The sequence below is a fragment of the Urocitellus parryii genome, chromosome 9 (assembly GCF_045843805.1).
Source record: "Urocitellus parryii isolate mUroPar1 chromosome 9, mUroPar1.hap1, whole genome shotgun sequence".
Taxonomy (NCBI): Eukaryota; Metazoa; Chordata; class Mammalia; order Rodentia; family Sciuridae; genus Urocitellus; species Urocitellus parryii.
The window spans coordinates 46,161,592-46,185,189 of NC_135539.1; the positions used below are offsets into that span (position 1 = coordinate 46,161,592).

General features: G+C 38.3%; 1 protein-coding gene across 7 annotated transcripts in view; it reads right to left on the reverse strand.

Moving 5' to 3' along the window:
- Nucleotides 1-20,235: 20,235 nt before the first annotated feature.
- The window catches only part of Sephs1 (selenophosphate synthetase 1), a 30,887-nt gene continuing 27,524 nt past the window's right edge, over nt 20,236-23,598 (reverse strand). For 5 of the 7 annotated variants that reach the window (XM_077803050.1, XM_077803051.1, XM_077803049.1 and 2 more), the window contains one exon: nt 20,236-22,127. In XM_077803050.1, coding sequence (XP_077659176.1) covers nt 21,913-22,127 — 215 coding nt within the window. In that variant the 3' untranslated portion in view covers nt 20,236-21,912. Of the gene's footprint in view, nt 23,091-23,598 lie in introns of all 7 variants that reach the window. The other 2 variants (XM_077803054.1, XM_077803053.1) reach the window with 2 other exon arrangements.

Consider the following 23,598-nt stretch of genomic DNA (forward strand, 5'->3'; position numbering starts at 1 on the left):
AACGACTCCCAGAAAAGTCTGATACTGTCAAGCAGAATTTAAATTTTCTTACAGGATTAAAAATAAGATCTTTTAAAGTAGAATCTTTCTGTAAGATCTCTTGGTCATGTCTTGTTGTAAGATCTACAGATGATTGACATTGCATCTGCCCTCTTTTTTTTCCACATTTTTTCATTGTTTCTTTACCATGGAGTTACTTAAAGACTGTTGTTCCTGTTTTGTTTTTGTTGTTGTTTTGTTTGTTTGTTTGTTTGTTTGTTTTTGTGGTGCTGGGGATTGAACCCAGGGCCTTGTGCATGGAGGCAAGCACTCTACCAACTGAGCTCTATCCCCAGCCCCAGAATGTTGTTCTTTGTAAACTTGTTATCATTTCTTTAATGGAATCTTTATATAGTTCTGTACAGTGCCTTTGTGCACTATGACCATCAGCCCATCAGATACTTCCTGTTTATCCAGAGGGTGTTCAGATGGTTCCCAAAGGGACAGTGGCATGCAAATTCTGTGTGGTGCCCAACAGCATCCTGGATGGTCCAGAGTTATCAAACTCAGTCTCTTGGGGGAAGGGGCATTCCTGTACTATCATTTTCTCAAGCAAATAAAATAAAAATAGCTTCTTGGATCAGAGGATAAAATGTGTGTATTCTACAAAATGAAGAATTGCCTTGATTGATAATTTGTCTATTGCTCATCAGCCTCCTGCGCCCGGAGTCCACTACTTAAAAACAAATACTTAGCTGGGCACAGTGGTGCAAGTCTATAACCCCAGCGGCTTCTCTGCTTTTCCAGAGGCTGAGGCAAGAGGATCCAGGGTTCAAAGCCAGCCTCAGCAAAAGGGAGGTGCTGAGCAACTCAGCGAGACCCTGTCTCCAAATAAAATACAAAATAGGGTTGAGAGTGTGGCTTAGTGGCCAAGTGCCCCTGGGTTCAGTCCTTAGTACCCAAAATAAATAAATATATACATACTTTACAACAGATGTGTATCAATTAGGAAAGTACATGAAACATTGGCTAAAGCCCCTCATCAATAAGTATTAATGGGCTGGAGTTGTGGCTCAACAGTAGAGCATTGGTCTAGCACATGTGAGGCCCTGGGTTTGATCCTCAGCACCACATAAAAATAAATAAATAAAATAAAGGTATTGTGTCCATCTACAACTAAAAATTAAAAATAAAAACAATAAGCCTTACTGGCCTTTCATCTGTGCCCCGTGCACACTATGCCTCCCATAAAACTCCAGATGCAAATTTACCAAAAGCAACTCTGGCTCCAGAATTGCTCTCTGGAGTCTGACTGAATTGCCTAATGGAAATATTCTTTATCAAGAAAAGAGGCCTATTGAAGTCTCAGACCTTCATATTTGCTCCTGTGTCTTCAAAAGGATCCATGTCCTTCATTTCAAATTTAATCAGGAATTAATTAAGCATGTGAAGACAAGAAATTTCAGAAATCTTTGCTTGGTCATCTCATGCAAGTGTACCTTCAAGTCTATGCTACTTTCAGCACTGGAGAACTGAATCAGCTCTTTCTATAATTTCTTGACTGGTGCCATTCATGTCATTGTAGTGGCAATTGGCATTGGAGAAATGGCAGGGGATTGTCTGTGCAGAGTGAACAACTGATATTTTTATGTGGTGCTAGGATCGAACCCAGCACCCCGAGCATGCCAGGCGAGCACGTTACCATGCTTTATTTTAAAAATAAAATAAAGATGTCGTGTCCACCAAAAACTAAAAAATAAATGTTAAAAAAAATTTCTCTCTATCTCTCTAAAAAAAAAAAAGACATAGACTGTCAGATTGGATTTTAAAAAGAGATCCAACAATATGCTGCCTTCAAGAGATTCATCCCATAGAAAAAGACATCCACAGACTGAAGGTGAAAGGATGGGAAAAAAAACATATCACTCACTCACCTGGGCCATGTAAACAAGAAGGGGTTTCTCTCTTTACATCAGATAAAGGGAACTTCAAACCAAAGTTAGTCAGAAGAGATAAAGAAGGACATTTCATACTGCTTTAGGGAACCATACATCAACAAGACATAACAATCATAAATATCTATGCCCCAAACAATGGAGCATCTATGTATATCAAACAAACCCTTCTCAATTTCAAGAAGCAAATAGATCACAAAACAATAATACTGGGTGACTCTAATTCACACTCTCACCACTGGATATATCTTATAAACAAAAAATTAAAAAAACTATAGAACTCAATAATACAATCAATGATTTAGACTTAACAGACATATATAGAATATTTCATCCATCACTGAGCAAACACACTTTCTTCTCAGCAGCACAGGGATCCTTCTCTAAAATAGATCATATATTATGCCACAAAGCAACTCTCAGAAAACATTAAAAAATAGAGATACTACCCTGTATTCTATCATATCATAATGGAATAAAACTAGAAATCAATGATGAAATACAAAGTAGAAGCTACTCCAACACCTAGAGACTAAATAATATGATATTGAGTGAACAATGAATAGCAGAAGACATCAGAGAGAAGATAAGAAAAATTCTTAGAGGTAAAGGAGAACACTGATTTTCAACCTATCAAAATATCTGGGACACTATGAAGGCAGTGCTAAGAGGAAAGTTCATTGCATTGAGCTCATTCATTAAAAGAATAAAAATTGAACAAATAAATGACCTAACATTACATCCCAAGCCCCTCAAAAAAAAAAAGAATAATAAACCAACACTAAAAGTAGTAGAAACCGAAAATAATTAAAATCAGAGCTGAAATCAATGAAATTAAAACAAAATAAACAATTCAAAAAATTGACAAAATGAAAACTTGGCTCTTTAAAAAAATAAATAAAATTGATAAACCCTTAGTTAGTCATGCTAATGAAGAGAAAGAAAAACTCCAATTACTAAAATTCATGATGAAAAAGGAAATATCAGGATGGACACTACTGAAATACAGAAGATAATTAGAAACTATTTTGAAAATTTATACTCCAATAAAACAGAAAATGTCGATGATACCAACAAATTTCTAGAAACATATGATCTATCCAAACTGAATCAGGAGGACATACACAATTTAAACAGATCAATTTCAAGCAAGGAAATAGAAGACACCATCAAAAGCCTACGAACCAAGAAAAGCCCAGGACCAGATGGATTCTCAGCTGAGTTCTACAACACCTTCAAAGAAGAACTAATACCTATACTCCTCAATTTAATCCAAGAAATAGAAAAGGAGGGAACCCTTCCAAACTCAATTCTATGAGGCTAGCATCACCCTGATACCAAAGCCAGAAAAAGACACATCAAAGAAAGAAAACTTCAGACCAATATCCCTGATGAACATAGACACAAAATTCTCAATAAAATCTTGGCCAATCACATACAAAAATCTATCAAAAGATAGTGCACCACGATCAAGTGTGGTTCATCCCAGGGATGCAAGTTTGGTTCAACATACGAAAAGTAATAAATATAATGCATCACATAACTAGATTTAAAGTCAAAAATCATATGATTATCTCAATAGGTGCTGAAAAAGCATTAGATAAAATACAGCAATTCTTCATGTTCAAAACAATAGAAAAACTGGGAATAGCAGGATCATACCTCAACAATGTAAAAGCTATCTATGCTAAGCTTAAGGCCAACATCATTCTAAGTGGAGAAAAATTGGAAACATTCCCTCTAAAAATGGGAACAAGATAGGGATGCCCCCTTTTACCACTTCTATTCAATATAGTTCTTGAAATTCAAGCCAGAGCAATCAAACAAAAGAAATTAAAGGGAGGGCTGGGGATGTGGCTCAAGTGGTAGCGCACTCACTTAACATGCATCAGGCACTGGGTTTGATTCTCAGCACCACATAAATGTAAAATAAAGATATTGTGTCCACCTAAAACTAAAGAAATGAACATTTTAAAAAAAGAAATTAAAGGGATATGCTTAGGAAAAGAAGAACTCAAACTATCACTGTTTATTGATGACATGATTCTATATTTAGAAGATTCAGAAAATTCCACCAGAAAACTTCTAGAACTAATATATGATTTCAGCAACATAGCAGGATATAAAATCAATACCAATAAATCAAATGCATTTCTATACTGAAGTGATTAATCCACTGAAAGAGAAATTAAGAAAACTACCCCATCCAAAATAGCCTCAAAAATATAAAATACTTGGGAATCAACTTAACAAATGAGGTGAAAGACCTCTACAATGAAAACTACAGAACACTAAAGAAGGTAATTGAAGGAGACCATAGAAAATAAAAAGATCTCCTATGCTCTTGGATAGGCAGAATTAATATTGTCAAAATACTACCAAAACTCTTATACAGATTTAATGCAATTCCTATTAAAATTCCAATTACATTCTTCATAGAACTAGAAAAGGGGCGTTTTTTTTCTCATGCTGCCTGTTACTAATCCCAAGGACCTTCCCTGCCACACCCAGGATCCTGGGCTCAGGGACTTGGCTGGGACACTCTGTGACCAAAGGTTGAGCCTGGACCTGAGCCACACGCTTAACTTCATAGCCTCAATCTATTAATAGCCACCCAGTGACTAATCTTTCCACTACTAAGCCAGTAAAATTCAAATGTTTATCCTTAAAGGTTGTTTGTGCTGTTCAAAAGAGTTTTAGTGAGTCCAGCACAAAATATTACATTTTGACTGCTCTATGTTTTTTTAAGTGTATGAAAAAATTGACTATGAAAAGTCTAATGAAGTCTAGGATAATTTAAAATTTCTTACAGAACTAAGCTGGGCTCAGTGGCTCACACCTGTATCCCAGCAACTGGGGGGCTGAGACAGGAGTTCAAGTCCAGCCTCAACAAAAGTGAGACCATAAACAACTCAGTAAAACCCTGTCCCTAAATAAAATACAAAATAGGGCTGAGGATGTGGCTCAGTGGTTGAGTGCCCCTGAATTCAATCCCCAGCACCTGCACCCCCCCAAAAAAAAATTCTTATAGAACTAAGTTATTTTTGTAAGATCTCTGTGTAACACCTCTTGTAAGATCTATAGATGATCAACATTTAATCTGCTTTCTTTTTTCCCCTCATTTTTTCATTATTTCTTAAGCAAGGAGTTACTTCCAGAATGTTGCTTCTTATAATCATGTTATCAGTTCTTAAATGGTGTCTTTTTTTTTTTTTGCTCATAATAGTTATATACATACATTCAGATTCATCTTGACATAATTATAAATGCATAAAATAATCTACTTTAATTAAGTCCCCAGTACTTACCTTTACCCTTCCTCTCCTCCCTCGCCCTGTTTCCTTTCCACTCCTCTACTGATTTTTCTATTTATTTACCTTTTTTTTTTTTTTTGGTAAAATTTAAGTCTTGTGGTTATACAGAAAGGTGAGATTCACTGGAATATTTTCTTTTATTTTGATGGAATTTTCCCCTTCTTCCCCATCCCCTTTATCTCTCCCCCTCTCTTTCATTTGAGATTACCTTTTAGGTATTTCATAAAACATTCCACCTTTGACTTTCTGAGTCATTTAGCATTATAGTGTCCAGTACCGAATCAAATAGAGTCTTTGTGTAATTTGGAGAGAGTGCCATAGTGCAGGAGACAGGCCATCAGACCAACAGCTACTTCCTGTTTTCCCAGAGGGAACATCAGTCACTAGATCATGGTCTGCCCTTTGGCCTTCACCTTTGGGTTCTTTATGCCTTTCCTATGGCATTCTTCATTTGTTGTTCCAAGGTTCAAAGTCTTGCTCACAGAAGGACCCAGTGTCACAGGAGACTGGGGAGCTCAAGCTCCAAACCTCAGGTCTGGTGTCCTCATGGAGGATAATCTAAAGTCAGACAGGAAAAGCCAAGCAAGAGAATTTTCTTGTAGGAGTGAGAGCACAGTAGGGCTCTGCAGAGAGCTGAGAGAGAGAGTGGGTGGACTCCAGCAGAGAAGGGCAAAGGAACCAGTGCTGCTCCCAACTTGAATGCTCTTTGCTGTTTACCAGGAGAAGAGGGTTCCCCTCCTGCAGTCTTCACCAATCAGATGCTGGTCTGCCCCTTCCCACCTGCTGGAGGAGTTTTTGACCCTAGTGGGTCCTCTCTGGAACTGTCATGGTGACCATCCTATTCAGGGGGGCTGCATCCACAAGTCAATCCTATCTTCATGCAGGTGCTGGGGTCAGTGAGGGCAGACTTCATCTTAGTGCATCTGTGCTATTAATGAAATTTCCCTTAGAAATACATCGAGAATCCTATGGCCACAAATACTAACTTTACAATGATCTCAGTAGATGCTGCCAGGAATTAGCCTGGTTGATCTCTTTCTTGACAGTATTCCTTAATAGACTCAATTCTTTTCCATTTGCTTATTCTCAGGATTTGTACACCTATGGTTCTACAAGTTACCTGATTGCTCATGAAAGGCAATTCAGAGAAACCCAGTGACCCACTGTGTTACTGGCTCACATGTCTCTGCTCTTTACTAACTACTACCTGGCACTTGGATCTGCAGATTCCCCTACTAGAGTCAATCTCATCTGCCTGAGCTGATATCCTGGATATTAAGAGACAGACAGATTTGGATGGTGGGAACATGAGATTAAGAGAATAATTCTATAAAATGAGCTCACTTTGCTGACTCCCACATGCTCTCTTTTCCAAGAAATAATTAACCTGCAACCCTGCTTGGCTAAAGTGGACAGGATATGTCTCATTCCTTAGCAAACTACCTGTTAACTGCAAGAGAAATTTGGGCCCAAAATAATGTTAAGAGGTAAGAGGAGCCCAAGTTGCCCTGAAGGGGGAGACGTTCATGACCATGTCCTAAAACTCTGGGAGATAAGGATAGTTCCTCATAACCATAAAATACATAAGAATACATGGAAAAACCCAATTAGAACTCGCCAGCATGGACCAAAGTGACATAGAGTTGTCATGACAATGGATACTTGAAAGTCTAATGTCATCTTGCTGTCAGTAAAGAGGACGTCCTGGAGGAGGACTTTCTGGAAACTTCTGTGGGATCCCATAATAATACTGAAGTGCTGGAGAGGACCCACTCTCTCCCTTATGATTTTGCCTTTTCCTATCCCTTCAATAAAAGAATTCCTGAGCAATATGCCTGATACCTTTCTTACTTGATGGCAAGAATCAGGATTTGAAAGGGGGTCTTCACACTGCCTCAGTTTCCTGGAAGGCTCCAGGTCTGTAACACCAAAGGAACTTGACTCTGAACTAGTCATCAAAGGTCACAGAGGTTTCTCAGGAGACAGGCTTATGTGTGTCACCATTTAAACTGAAGTCTCTGTCCTCTGGGGGACTCCAGAGTGTGCACCTTTTTGCTCCAAGGAAAGCACTTATCCCACTGGGCCACTCATCCCCCTACTGCCCTCACCTGGTAAAAAGTGGGGACTGCTGGAAGGAGAAAATAAAACAAAAATGTGAATTCAGTTCCCCTCTACCTGAATTAGAGCTATAAGACCTTTACTCTGAGAGTAATGGGCTTTTCTAATCAGTGGAGAAATGTTAATGGGGTCATGCTACTTGCTAGTAATGTAACTCAGTGTTGGGGTGCATGTGTGAGCTTCTGGACGCAATCCCCAGGGACATGTGGTATGGGAATAAAGCTCCCTGTACCTGCAGGGGAAGCTGGGGTCTTTTTCCTTGACATGATTGGAGATCAAACTCAGAGTCTCATGCAAGTGCTCTACCTCTGAGCCCCAGCTCTTTTATAATTTGAGACAGGGCTCACCAAACTGCTAAGGTTGGCCTCCAACATGGTAATTCCCCTGCCTCAGCCTCCTGAGTAGCAGAGATAACAGGCATGAGCCACCAGTATACACCTGCATTTTTAATGATCCTTTAAAATGTCCAGAATTTAATACTATGCAAAGATTCCTGCCTTCTCTGCCATAAGGCATCTCTACAAAGGATTTGTTTAAATTATCAATAGTAATCATAAAGGAAGGCAATCCCTGAATGCTTCCAGTTGTCATCTGCCTTTTTAAAATTAGAGGGATACTGGGTTTTAAATTTCTCATTCAAGATCACATAGAGAAGCCATCCATTGTGGTGCACATCTGAAATCCCAGCCACTCAGTAGGCTAAAGCAGGAGGATTGCCAAGTTAGAGGCCAACCTCAGCAAAATAGCAAGACCTGGTCTCAAAATAAAAAATAAAAAGGATGGTGACATGGCTCGATGGTAGACTTCCCTTTGGTTCAGTCCCAGTACCAAAAATCATCATTATCATTCTCTCATGGGGAGGAAAGGAATAGGGGTGTATGGTATGAGTGCGTGCAGCTCAGTGGGTAGTGCAGAGGTTACATGTTAAAGGCCCTGTCCCAGCATCAGAAAAAAAAAATCCCATGGGAAATTAAAACAATAATTTCTCTTTAGGTTAAGAAGTTAATTCATTCACAATAGCCTCAAAATAAATAAATAAATAAGAAAAATACTTGGGAATCAACAAAAGAGGTGAAAGACCTCTACAATGAAAACTACAGAACACTAAAGAAAGAAATTGAAGAAGACCTTAGAAGATGGAGCGATCTCCCATGCTCTTAGACAGGCAGATGGCCATACTACCCAAAGTGCTATACAGATTCAATGCAATTCCAATTAAAATCCCAACATCACTCCTTATGGAAATAGAAAAAGCAATCATGAAATTCATTTGGAAAAATAAGAGACTCAGACTAGCCAAAGCAATCCTTAGCAAGAAGAGTGAAGCAGGAGGCATCACAATACCGGGTCTTAAACGATACTACAAAGCTAGAGTAACAAAAACAGCATGGTATTGGCACCAAAATAGACTTGTAGACCAATGGTACAGAATAGATGACACAGAGACAAATCCACATAAATACAGTTACCTCATACTAGACAAAACTGCCAAAAACACACATTGGAGAAAAGATAGCCTCTTCAACAAATGGTGCTGGGAAGACTGGAAGTCCATATGCAGCAAAATGAAGTTAAGCCCCTATCTCTCACCATGCACAAAACTCAACTCAAAGTGGATCAAGGACCTAGGAATTAGACCAGAGACCCTGTGCCTAATAGAAGGAAAAAGTAGGCCCAAATCTTTATCATGTCCAATTAGGCCCCAACTTCCTTTATAAGACTCCTAAAGCACAAGAAATAAAATCAAGAATCAATAAATGGGATGGATTCAAACTAAAAAGCTTCTTCTCAGCAAAAGAAACAATCAGTGAGGTGAATAAAGAGCCTACAGAATGGGAGCGAATTTTTACCACACACACATCAGATAGAGCACTAATCTCCAGGATATATAAAGAGCTCAAAAAACTTAACAACAACAACAAAAAAAAAAAAAAAAAACAAATAAACAACCCAATCAATAAATGGGCTAAGGAACTGAACAGATATTTCTCAAAAGAAGATATAAATTTGACCAACAAATATATGAAAAATGTTCAACATCTCTAGTAATTAGAGAAATACAATTCAAAACTAAGATTTCATCTCATATCAGTCAGAATGGCAGTTATTAAGAATACAAGCAACAATAAGTGTTGGCGAGGATTGGGGGAAAGGCACATTCTTAAATTGCTGGTTGGACTGTAAATTGGTGCAACCACTCTGGAAGTATGGAGATTCCTTAGAAAACTTGGAATGGAACCACCATTCAATCCAGCTATCCCACTTCTCGGTTTTACACAAAGGACTTAAAACCAGCATACTACAGTGATGCCGCCACATCAATGTTTATAGCAGCCAGATTCACAATAGCTAAATTGTGGAAGCAACCTAGGTGCCCTGCAATAGATGAATGGGATAAAGAAACTCTGGTATATATATATATACAATAGAATATTACTCAGCATTAAAAGAGAATAAAATCATGGCATTTGCAGGTAAATGGATGGACTTAGAGAATATCATGCTAAGTAAGCCAATCCCAAAAAAACAAAGGTGAAATATTTTCTCTGATATGTAGATGTTGATCCATAATGGGTATATGTGTAGGAGAAGCATGGGAGGAACTTTGGATAGGGTAAATGGGAGGGAGGGGAAGAAATGGGGTATAGGGTAGGAAAGATAGTGGAATGAGATGGACATCATTACCCTAGGTACATGTAGACATGAATGGTGTGACTCTACTTGTGTACAACCAGAGAAATGAAAAATCGTGCTCAATTTGTGTAGTATGAATCAAAATGCATTCTGCATTAGAACAAATAGATTAATTAGAACAAATAGATTAATCGATTAATTAAAAAATATGTCTTAAAAAGAATAACCATTTATTTCCCCTTTAGAATTTAATATTTATTCTTTTCTTATTAAAGTTAGGATTTTGAAGATAACTTCACAACTAGCTTTTTATTTCCTCTTTAAGCAATGTGTTTGACTTACCCAAATACTGAAAGTAACCGGGGAAGACAAGTTTTGAAACACTGTTTTCAAAATTATCTAATAGTTTCTCACAAATACCTAAGAATAAATTTTAAATAGGTAACATCCATTTTTGACTAGCTAAGATAAAATAGTACAAATTTTTAAATCTTGGATTAAATTGTTCAAATGCTGTGCAAAGTTAAAAACATTTCCTGCTGGGCATGGTGGTGCACAACGGTAATCTCAGTGGCTTAGGCACTGAGGCAGAGGGGACTGCAAGTTCAAAGCCAGCCTCAGCAATTTAGTGAGTCTCTAAAAAAAAACACACAAAAAAAAGGTGAAGATGTGGCTCAGTGGTTAAGTGCCCCTGAGTTCAATCCCTGGTAGAAAAAAAAAAAAAGAAAAAGAAATTTTTCTTATATGAATCAGAAATTGCCTGTGATCAGCTCTAGATTTAAAAATTCTGAGAACAGATATGACTATAGCCCAGATAATTTGGTCACAAGGTTTTCTGTGTGTGTGTGTGTGTGTGTGTGTGTGTGTGTGTTTTAGTTGCCAATTAATTTTTATTTTATTTATTTATGTGCAGTGCTGAGAATCAAATCCAGTGCCTTACACAAGCTAGGCAAGCACTCTACCACCGTGTTAGAGTCTGTAAACAAGTCAGGATGGCACCTGGCAAATGTTAGGGTCTGTAAACAAGTCTGGATGGCGCCTGGTATTTTGCCAGGGGGAATGGTTTGTGAAGTGATGCCAGCTAGCCATTAAGTGTGGAGATTTCTTATTGGTTGACTGCTGTATCTAGTTTATGCTAATTAAGATAAGCTGTGTGGAATGTATAAATACCTCTGTTGTCCTACAATAAATGGCTCCTACTCCTGCTGTATCAATGTACACAAGTTGCTCGTCACCCCCCTGTTATTTTGCTGCAGCCGGACTGCTGCACGACTGCACTATGATCTCAGCTCTGGTCACAAGTTTTAAAATTCATTTATTTCATTCTTTCACCAATAGAAGCAAGCTCTCTTGCCAACTGCTTGCATCTCTGTCTATACTCGATCGTCTCTTCCATACCTGAAGGGCTGTTGGATGCTCCTAGAGAAAGCCAGCTGTCCCTTTGTGTGTTCACTCTGGTGCCCTGTCTTGCCTGTTCTAGAACCTTCTTGCAGCAATCCTTCATCTTTTTGGACCTTCTCTTCCCCACAACATAGATCATGCTGTATATTACACCCTCTCCCTTATAAAAGACCCCTTTCATCAACGTCCAGTTATCACTCACAAAATCAATAGAAAATTATCTATCCTTCAGCAACAAATCTAGGAAGAATTGTATACATTCAAAATCTCCAATTTCTCTCCCTTCATTTTCTTGGCAATCCAGCCAATGTCCTACCCTCATCACTTTGTGGGAACTGTCCTTGTCAATTTTACCAGGGACCACCTTGTGAGCATCCAGTGTTCAAACCTCATTCCACAGCTCCCTGAACTGTAAGCGGTGGTGAAGACAGAAACACTCCCTGTTCCCAGTCACCTGCCCATCTGGCTTCTCCCTCATTCCCCTCAGCTCTGAAGTCAATCCTTTCATATCTTTTTTTTTTTTTCTATAAACACCACTTTTCTTAGTCATCTCCTCCAGTTTCATGACTTTAGGCTTCTTGTATATATTGATGATTCCCAAATTTGTATCCCTAGCCTGGACTCTGCTTAACTCCCGACTCTGTCCCAGGGCTTTCTTCACCTTATCACTAGATGTCTGCAGACACCTCAAAGTGGAATTCCTTGCACCCCGCTCCCCTCCCTGAGCCCCAGCCAAAAGATGTGTCCACATCCTACTTCCCAGCCCAGGTCCACCTACTTGGAAAAGGCAGTTTTGCAGAGGCGATTAAGTTCAGGATTCCAGGTGGGCTTAGCCTGGGCCCATCAGTGTTAGGTCACTAGACAGGCTCAAAACCTAATGTCACACTTTTCATTCACTTCCATTCCTTTAGATTTGAATTGTAATTTCAGAATCTGTCCCATAAATATCATGATCTTTTCTTATAAAAATAATTTAAGAAAAGTAAGATAGAGGTATTTCTGAGGGCACAAATATAATTAAACTGTATGTTGTGTCTATAACACAGGCTTCCTATAAATCATTTTCCAACAAAGAGATACAAGCTTATTTTCTCCAAGCCTCTTTCTGATGTAAGCCATTATGTAAATAAGTCTAAAGAATGAGATGATATGTGATACAAAGAGATTGAATCTTCCAGCATGAACTAGAAGACTAAAAACATGTATGTATAAATCTGGGAAAAGATAAGAGAATAAACGTATCATTTATGAAATTATTTGGATTGAGAAATATCAAGAGGACCAGGGTAAATTACCTAGCATGAAATGAAGATAAATCAACTGACAAATCTTTTCACAATTATTGAGTACATAATTTGTGTAGAGCTGTCTTCAAAGTACAAGGAAAAACAGAAAGAGGTACAAGCAATGATCTATGTTAACAACAGGTTCACAAAGTAGTTGGATAAAAAGATAGTGCATGACAGGACCTAATGACATGAGCTAGAGGAATCTCTGAACTGAGAAGCATGTGGAAGAAGATAGAGAGCGGACAGGTTGGGCAGCTCACACCTGTAACTCCAGCTACTCAGGAGGCTGAGGTAGAAGATTTCAAGTTTGATACCAGCCTGGGCAATTTAGTAAGACCCTGTTTCAAAAATTTTAAAAATGACTGGGCATGGTGGAGCACAGCTGTAATCCCAGTGATTTAGGATGTTGAGGCAGGACAATCGCAAATTCAAGCCAGCCTCAGCAACTTAGCAAGGCCCTAGATAATTTATCAAGACCCTGTCTCAAAATTAATATATAGTAATGTATATTAATATATGTGTTAATATACATTTAATATGTATTAATATATAATATATTAAGTAATATGTAATAATATAATATATATTAATATATACAAATTTAAAGGGCTGGGCATGTGGCTCAGTGGTAAAACGCCCCTGGGTTCAATCCCCAGTACCAAAAAATAAAAAAACAAAAACAGTAAAGGAAGGGAGGGAATAAGGGTTACAAGAGGACTAGAGGCTAGAATTAGAGGAACAGCTTGGAAAAACGGGGAACAAACCTATAACTGTCACTGGGAAATTTTGTACTTCCATGATCTTTCATGTATATTTCCATCTTGGCATCAGCCATATTAATTTACATTATTTATTCATATAAATGATACAAATGTATGTATACATATTAATTGCCTTGCATATTTATAGCCAGGTACAGTGGTGCATGCTTATAATCCAGTGACTCTGGAGGCTGAGGCAGGAGGATTACAAATTCCAGGCCAGCCTCAATAAATTAGCAAGATCCTATCTCAAAATAAAAAATAAAAAGGGATAGAGATGTAGCTAAGTGGTAGAATGCCCCTAGGTACAATCTTCGGTAACTAACACACACACACACACACACACACACACACACACACACACACACACACACACACCACTCACACACACACACAAATGCATATGTACTGTAGAGAAATTGAAGAAGTACAGAAGGACTAGAAGGACTTTTCGTGTGTGTGATACCAAAGATTGAACCCAGGGGCTCTTAACCCAACATCCCCAGCTCTTTTTTTATATTTCACTTAGAGACCAGATCTAAGTTGTTTTGAGACCTCCCTGAGTTGCTGAGGCTGGCTTTGAACTTGTGATGATTCTGCCTCAGCCTTCTGAGCCGCTGGGATAACAGGTGTGTGTCACCGCACCCAGCTAGAAGGAATTTTTTAAATCTAAAATTTACTTATTTATTTGCCCTGTGAAGAAAACCATTGTTAAAATTCAGTGTTTTTTTCATTCATATTTAGTTGAAATATTATCAATATATTATAAAACTGTTATCATGCTAAATGCACTACATTTCATGTCTTTTTTTCACATTACATTATAGCATAAGCATTTTTTTTTAAAGAGAGAGAGAGAATTTTTTTTAATATTTATTTTTCAGTACTTGGCGGACACAACATCTTTGTTGGTATGTGGTGCTGAGGATCGAACCCGGGCTGCACGCATGCCAGGCGAGCGAGCTACCGCTTGAGCCACATCCCCAGCCCTAACATAAGCATTTTATCATCAACACATACTCTTTAAAGTCATGATTTCCTGAGATATAATTACAGATAATTTTAAAGACTTTTACTGTATTTTTCAACTGACAGTAATAATATGTTGTTCCTAATAATGTATGTTATCTAGAAAAACAAAAACAAAGTCATTCATAGTTTGACTACCAAGGATATCTGAGAATTTTCCTTCTATTCTCTTTCTGTGTATATCATGTACATTTTTTAATTATAAAATTGGGATTATACTGCATATAAAACCTGTTTTTCTAACTCAATACTATATTGTAAATATTTTCCTGTTATTAAAAGTCATAAATACCTAGTTTCATGGCTTCACAGAATTCTATCATGTGGATTTACCAAAATTCACTGAGTCTGTCTTTTATTATATTAACAATTTTAAATCACAACTTGATGAGTACATGGACTGTTAGATACCCTCTTTACTATTTCCTTAGGATAAATTCTTTGATGTAGAATTACTAGTCAAAGGCTGTTAAACATCTGAATTGTTCAACTATCCTCCACATGTTCTTATAAATGAGCACTGATAAGAAAACCCTGGGCCTTATTCATTTAAGATCCTTGCCAATTAGGTAGACACAAAATAAAAAGACCTCTATTGTTATTATAATTTGCTTGTCTAATGAAATTGAATGTTTTTAACTATAAATTCATCATTTGTGTACCAGTGAATTGCCTATTGATTTCTGCATTAGTCAGGGTAGGTTAAACAATGCTGTAATAACAGGAGAATCCTGTTATCCTGCCTGAAATCTTAATCACTCAATGAAATAAAGGTTTACTTCTCAACTACTCTTTTAAACAGTGATTCAGGCATCCAAGAGTCCATTTTATGACACTACCACCTTAAACCTGTAGCCTCTGAGGGCAGCAGTGAAACAAAAATGAGACTATAGGAGGCCCTTGACAGAATTGAGACTAGAGCAAATGCCTCCACCTCTAAAAAAATGAGAATCAAGTTAAAGAGTAAAAAAAAAAAAAAATGAGATTCTGGAAGTTGGAGAATCAGAGACAAATACTACGAACTGGTGGATTGAAAGACCCTTAGATGGTATATCATGTACAAAATTTCCCTGCTGTTTTACAACACAAGTATTTAGGATAGGGTGTTCTGAATTATTAGTCACCAATAGCCAATTTATCCTTACACAATAGAAAAATAGATTCTGCCACAACCTGCCCATTGGCCCAGGTTTGCTTTTTTGCACGTCTGGCAGCTAGTGCCAGATAGATCATCCTCTCTGCTGGTTCCCACTTGACGTTGCTAAATAAGCAGTTCTTGTTAATAGATTTGAAAAGCCCTGAGAGCCAACAGCTTTACTTCATGGCTGCAAAAATCTCTGCCTTGGTGAAGCTCCACTATAGGTTATGGGAATCTGTAGGACGTAGAATAATGGTCCTCCCCAAAGGTGTCCATGTCCCAATCCCTGGAATCTGTAGCTCTGTTACTTTACATGGCAAAGAGCTTTTACAAATGTGATTAAGATTAAGGACCTTGAGGGCTGGGGATGTGGCTCAAGCGGTAGCGCGCTCGCCTGGCATGCGCAAGGCCCTGGATTCGATCCTCAGCACTACATACAAACAAAGAAGTTGTGTCTGCCAAAAACCAAAAAATAAAAAAACAAATATTAAAAAAATATTCTCTCTCTCTCTCTCTCTCTCTCTCTCTCTCTCTCTCTCTCTCCTAAAAAAAAAAAAAAAAAAAAAAAAAGATTAAGGACCTTGATATGAGATTATCTGGGTGAGCCCAATATCATCATCTATCCTTTGGAAAGCCTCTCCCAGTTGTGAGCAAAGAGATAGATGTGTAAACAGATTCAGAGAGAGAATAAAACTCTTGGTTGTGAGGATGGTGGACCAAAGCCAGGAGAAAAGTAGTCTGAATAGGATCTGGAAAAGGAGCCAGGCACACTGGTACACTCCTGAATTCCAGTGGGCCCTAAAGCAGGAGGATTGAGAGTTCAAAGCCAGCCTCAGCAATTTAGTAAGGCTTTAAGAAACTCAGTGAAAACTTATTTCCAAAATATTTTATAAAGGGCTGGGGATGTGGCTCAGTGGTTAAGCAACCCTGGGTTCAATCCCCTGTACAAAAAAAAAAAAAAAAAAAAAACTGGAAAAGAAATGGATTCTCCTCAAACCTACAAGGGGAACACAGCCCTGCCAAGCCTTGATTTTAGTCAAGTAAGACTGCTCAGATACAGAACTGTAACATAAAGGAATATGTGATTTTTTTTTTTTTGGTTGTAGTTGGACACAATGCCTTTATTTTATTTATTTATTTTTATGTAGTGCTGAGGATCGAACCAGTGCCTCGCATATGCTAGATGAGCGCAGTACCGCTGATCCACAACCCCAGCCCCTGAATACGTGGTTTTAATTCACCAAGTTTTTGTCCTATTTCAATAGCATCAATAAAACATGAATACAGGCCTCTATTCTCACCCATCTACCTATGTATTAAATACCCCTTACTTTCAGAGCAGTAGTGGTTATAGGATATATGGATGTATACTTATGGTTTGGATCTAGAATATTCCCCAAAGGCTCATATTTGGTTTGGTCCCCAATGCAGCAATGTTCAGAGGTGGAGTCTTTAGGAAAGTGATTGGATCATGAGGGCTCAGACCTCATCAACGAATTAATCCATTGATGAATTTGTAATTTAATGGCATTAATGGGAGGTGGTAGAAACTGCAGGAGGTGAGACCTAGTTTGAGGAAATACCTAACTTGGGGCATGCCGTAGAAAAGTATATATTTTTCCTCACCACTTCTCTCTCCCTCTACTTCCCAGTTGCCAGGAGGTGAGCCGCTTTCCTCTTCCACCACACCCTTTCACCATGATGTTCTGCCTTGCCTCAGGCCCAAAGCAACAGGACTGGCAGACCTTGGACTGAAATCTCAAATTGAACCACAAGGTCTCCACTCCTCTAAATTGTTTTTCTTGGGTATTTTGTCCCAGAGAGAAAAAGCTGACCAACACATGTGTGTACTTGTTTCACATTTCAAATATTTTGCCTGTTCTTAAACTTTGAAGAACTTCCAAGACTAGAGAATGGGAGGATTTAGTGACAATTCAATAGCTTTGTTACTCAAGTTTTCTTTTTCTTTCTTTCTTTCTTTTTTTTTTTTTTAATACTGGGGAGTGAACCCAAGTGCACTTAAACTACTGAGTCACATCCCCAGCCATTTTTATTTTTTATTTTGAAATAGGATCTCGCTAAATTGCTTAGGGCCTTGCTAAGTTGCTAAGGCTGGCTTTGAACTTGCAATCCTCCTGCCTCAGCCTCCCAAACCGCTGGGATTAGAGGCCTGTGCCACCATCACCGGTAGTTTTCTGGCTTTTTAAAGACATTTCTTTTTTTCATAACTCACATTTCTATCTCATAACCTGGCAGGAAATTATGCTCCATGAACTTGGCATTGAACAGAAATCCGTTCTGGCATACTGCCACGGAAAGAACAAATGAAGAATAACTTTTCAGTAGAGTATGGAAGTACAACATTTTGATTTTCAACATTTCAGTGGTTAGCATTTGACAAAACATAGGATGAGAGAACTAGAAGAAATTGGATACTTCTTCAAAAACCTATATTTTCATGACTGAATATCCTACAGCCATACAGTGGAATATCAAGATAGGGTTAAAATGAATGAGGACATTCCTTTCATTAAATATGATATAGGCAATTATCTCCAGGACATAAGTGAAAGGAAACAAATTACACAGCAGTACATATAGTTCATGGGGGGGGGGGTTGCAGTGCTGGGGATCAAACCCAAGCCCTCACATTTGCACACACTGCCACTGAGGCACACCTCCAGCCTCTATGCCAATTTCTAAAGAGCTCTAGCCCTCATTTGGTACCTTTTTTGCTCACCTCAACCTTTTTTTTAACATTCTGAAAATGATTTTAACCTTTTTAAAACATTCTGAAAATGATTTTATTCTTCCCTTAAGGCTATAAGGGAGCAGCAGCGCACACCTGTAATTCCAGCTGCTCAGGAGGCTGAAGCAGACGTATCTCAAGTTCAAGGCCAGCTGGGCAATTTATTAAGACCCTATCTCAAAGTAAAATTTAAAAAAGGGATGGGAAGTAGCTCAGCATCAAAACACTCCTGGGTTCACTCCCAAGTAGGGCAAAACGAAAATAAAGCCTATAAGAACTATCATGGGGCTGGGCACAGAGGTGCCTGTAATCAATCCCAGCAGCTTGGGAGCTGAGGCAGGAGGATTGGGAGTTCAAAGCCAGCCTCAGCAACAGAGAGGTGCTAAGCAACTCAGTGAGGCCCTGTCTCTAAATACAATACAAAATAGGGCTGGGGATGTGGCTCAGTGGTCAAGTGTCCTTGAGTTCAATTCCTGGTACCAAAAAAAAAAAAAAAAAGTTTATACAAAGGCAAAATGATATTCCCGTATTCCACTTTACCAGAATTTGGCATATTTTGTGATCCTTGGCATGTTTAACAGTTGCTGATTCATACATGGACCCTTAATGAGAAAAGGTAGAAATGACTGCTGAAAGTTGTCAACGCAACTGCCTGGATGAAAAGGTGGCCAGATGTGGAAAAGTAGCTCAAGGTGTGTATGTGTGCATACACAACCCACTTAAGCATCCCAAGCATCTAGTTTCATGTTTGTCCAATTATTCTGATGTCTACAATAAAACTAAGACTTAAGACTCAAATTAAAATTCTTCAAAGGCAATGCTAAATTCAGACTGAAATTGGCTGGTTCATGTATCTATAATTAGAACCACTTAGGACATTCATTTTTACAGCACAAGGCATGCGGAACTTGGAAGACTATCATATACCGTTATTTTAAACTTCTGAGCCAAAAAGTATACTACTAAAATTCTTAGAAGCACAATAAATGTTTCGACACAGCTTGTACAAACAATCCACTACAATTTGATTCCTTTGCAAACAACTCCTGATGCCCAGAAGGAATTGACTGCACCAGGTTCCAGCTGCTTTGGGATGTATTCACTAATCCTGTGCATTCTGACAGTTGTATTTTGGGGTTGCTACTACATCATAGGATTTACAGAAAATAAATTAGTACATCAAGACAAACACACTTCAATGTTAAGTTTTAAAGTGCTACCAGGAGGTTGAATAACTTAATTGCTCACTGGATTTTGAAATGTCCTACACAGACTTTGCCGAAAACTCAAATACTCAGTGACAATCATCTGACTCCAGGGGACTGTCATTCATTCCTCCTTGCTGGGCCATAGCTCAGACACGGGAATAAAAAGAATGATCAAAAAAAAAAAAAAAATTCCTGGAAAAGCATATGGTAGATCCAAGCTCATCCACTTCCTTCTTTCCTTCCCTCTGCAACATTCCTTTTAGATAAACAGTTCTGGGTACATATTTTAAGACAGAAATTCTTATTCTGTGAGTCTGGGGGAAAGGGCAGTAATGTCCCTTTTGACAAATAACCCCCAAGGGATTCTAAAATGCAGGAGTATCTGGGTCACTCTCTGAAAAATACCACTTAAGTTCTTGCTCCTGGGGGTCTATGAATCACACAGACATCTCAGGCATTTTCTCTTTATGAATATGAATCTTTAAAGAGCTGAAGGGCATAATCCAGTTCAGCTTACTTCCTCTTCTTGGGCCTGCCACCAAGGACAGCATCAACATTGAGACCTAATCTATACCAAAGGTAGATCAGATCTGCATCACCTGTTTAAAAAAAAAAAAAAAAAAAAAAAAAAAGCTCAACAGTGTTTTTTGTACTCAGAGGTTTCCAACACATTTTATTTTGCAGACCACTGGCGGGCGTGCAGCTTGAGGACCGACATCTATATAAATTCCTATAAAACGTCCAGTATTGCCAGTCTGTGGCAGCCTCCTCTGCACTGCCCGCCACCAAGGGCCTCAGTCTCAGGTGCACACATGAGGGGGGGCCTGAAGACCCTGGCTTCCAGGTAGCTTTGCGTGGGGAGGAGAGTTCCTTTGGTGAGGATCGACAGTTTTGGAGTGCGGCTGCAGTGCCGGCAAGCAGGAAGCCTTCAAAGCCTTGCGGAGGACTGGCACCCTTGATGCTTCTCTTCTTTCGAAGACACAGGAAGATGCAGCGCCCTTGTGCTTAACGACTGGAACCCCCTCTACTGCTTAGTAGGTTAAAATATAAGGAAGCCTCTGCTTTAAGTAACACAGATAACACCTCTTTAGATTGCCTATTTGTTCTAGAACTACAAAATTTAATTCAAGAAAATATAGGTCCCATGAAAGACTTAAAAGTTTTATAAAACTAAAATCTAGTTTTCCCCGATAAATTGTACTTTAGGCAAAACCCTCCCAACGCTTCTAAAATAATACTAAAAGGGGCATCTGATTATACAAGAGCAATTTAAAAAATTAAATATTTATTTGAATAACAAGTTTTAAGTTCGAGCTGCAATGTTGGCAATGCAGATTAACAGATCACAAAAAGCGTGCACAAAAAAGTACTAGCGCAAAGGACAAAACAATGCTAGGAATTAGGCTAAAGAGCTGCTGATTTTAAGGAAACAAAAGGCTTGAAATCACTATACAAAATATAAAATGTATTAAACACTACCATTCACACAACAGCCTTTATTATTGATTATATTTAAAAATTATTTGCGTAGTTAATTATATATTGAATTGTAAATGAGTATTATACATGAACTCCCTATTGGAAGGCAATTCCTTGTTGCACTATAGAACATCTAATTACATTGCAAAAAGTATTCTTTTTTGCTATATCAGTAAAGAAAAGTTAATGATATTATTGTAAATATCAGGAAGGCTACAAAAAGAAATAACATTTCTTTTTTGTCTTCAAAGTGCTTTCCATGCAGACTGAAGCACTTGCCTTGTGAAACTGAATGCACTATTGGAGAATGTCCTGGGTCAAAGAGATGCTCTTGAATTATTAGTCTCAGCTTTACAAATCAAAGATGCAAAGGAATCATGCAACCTTCTTACTACCAGGAGACCATCTTGTCACTTACCAAATCTAACCTTCCAGAATACCATCCAAGATACAAAAAAAGACCAGACTGATATGATAAATACACATATAATGAAAAGACACAACTGTTATGTGACACTACTCTCAGTAATGTCTGTGCTGTGTGAAAGCACCTTTAGAAAGAGCCTATGCGGCAAGAGATACGTGTCTAAAGATTCAAAATGAATCAACAGTATTGGATAACAATATAATTCTCAACTCAGAAGCTGCCTCAAGATTAGGTGCATCTTCAGTTAATGTAACAGGAAAAGAAGGCCATGGATTTCATTTTATTAATTGTATCCACTCACAATCGACCTAAGGTCACCAGATGTGTAGACACAATGAGATTTTTGTTGTTGCTTATAGTCTTTAATTGAAGTGATGATAAAGGAAATAGATCTATTTAAAAACAAAACCAAATAGCTATTTCTGTCTACATTAGGAGGTGGCACCAGGTGTGGGATTCACATTTTGAGTGGCCACTTGTGGTGCAACTTCGATAATCCGGGGCTTGTCTATTATTCTGGCAGTACGGTTGCCCTTCTCTACAATCCCAATAATCCATGCTTGGTGACCTTCGCCATACTTGGGGGACTTTATCTCTGCACAGAACCGAGCAGCCTGCTCACGTGGTAAACATATTAGAAGGCCTCCTGGCAAAGGAAAAGAAAATAATTATCATTATTGTGATATTACAAGCTGAAGCAGTTTCTTTGCCTCTACTAAAAATTTCTTCTACACAAGATCTAAATTCAGCCAACAACTTAATCAACTTGCTCTTTCCATTAAACCAAAATGCTTGCCCTATCCCATAGACTAAAGAATTCCCTGGTATACACCTAGACAACAATAAACTTTAAACTGTGACAATGACCAATCTTCGAACCATTTAATGCTGTGTGTAGTAAGGTGCTGGGGTCTCAGTAACATGTGGTAGCTTTTTTTTTTTTTTAACACTACATTGAAAGAAATATTTACAAATGAATAGAAATGCTCATTTTCAATTTGGATTCCTCATCTCACCAAAACCACTTGTTTGTATTTTAAGACTCATGAAAGAGTTTATGCCTCAAAGAATCTAGGTTCTAGTTCCAACACATTGTCTTCAAAACAGAAATAGTAATAACACATTAAAATAAATCTTCATTATTTCTAGTAACTAGGCCAGATAAAAATTGCTTCTAAGTAAAAATTAACACAGGAACAATTTGTATAGTGTACTTTCACTTAAAAAGTAAAAACTCATTCTGAATAAAAAAACAAATTTAAGTAATTGGTATTATTCACTAACTCATTCAATATTCCCTCAGTGCCCACTAGATGGCAGACTGTTCCAACCAGATAACCAACAGGGGGAAATCTCTGCCTGCTTTGAGACAAAACTTTTTTCTTTCAAGCAGAAGTTGAAGGGTCTTTATCAAAATCCGTAGGGGGCCTGATGAAGTCCGGAAATTCCAAGCCATTTCAAAGGGGCTGCAGTGGGCAGGGCTTTGTGGTCTTCACCTTTGCCCATACCAGAATCTTCAAGAGTACTAGGACCACTCCAGATCTGACATCAGGTATTCTGGGGGTCAGGTCTAGACAACTGATCATTTTTAAGTTCCCAGGGTAGAAAACTAGAGTTATACAGAAAAGGAAAAAGAAATAAGAGAGAATCTGATAAGAGTCAAGATAAAGCACAAGGGAGAAATGGGGGAGAGAACTTTGAAAACAATATATTACTTTCTTTTTTTTGGGGGGGGGCGGTCCAGGGATTGAACCCAAAGTCACTTTTCAGTCACTTAATCACTGAGCCACATACTCAGCCCTTTTTATTTTGAGACAGGGTCTTATAATAAAAACGTTGCTTACAGCCTCACTAAGTTGCTGAGGTTGGCTTCAAACCTGTGATCCTCCTATCTAAGCCTCTCAAGCTGCTGAGATTACAGGAATGTAATAATACAGCCATGACACCTGGCTCTATTTTTCTTTTTTCTTCTTTTGGTACCAGAGATTGAACTCAGGGGTACTCGACCACTTAGCCACATACCCAGTTCTATTTTGTATTTTATTTTAGAGACAGGGTCTCACTGAGTTGCTCAGCACCTCACCATTGCTGAGGCTGGCTTTGAACTCAAGATTCTC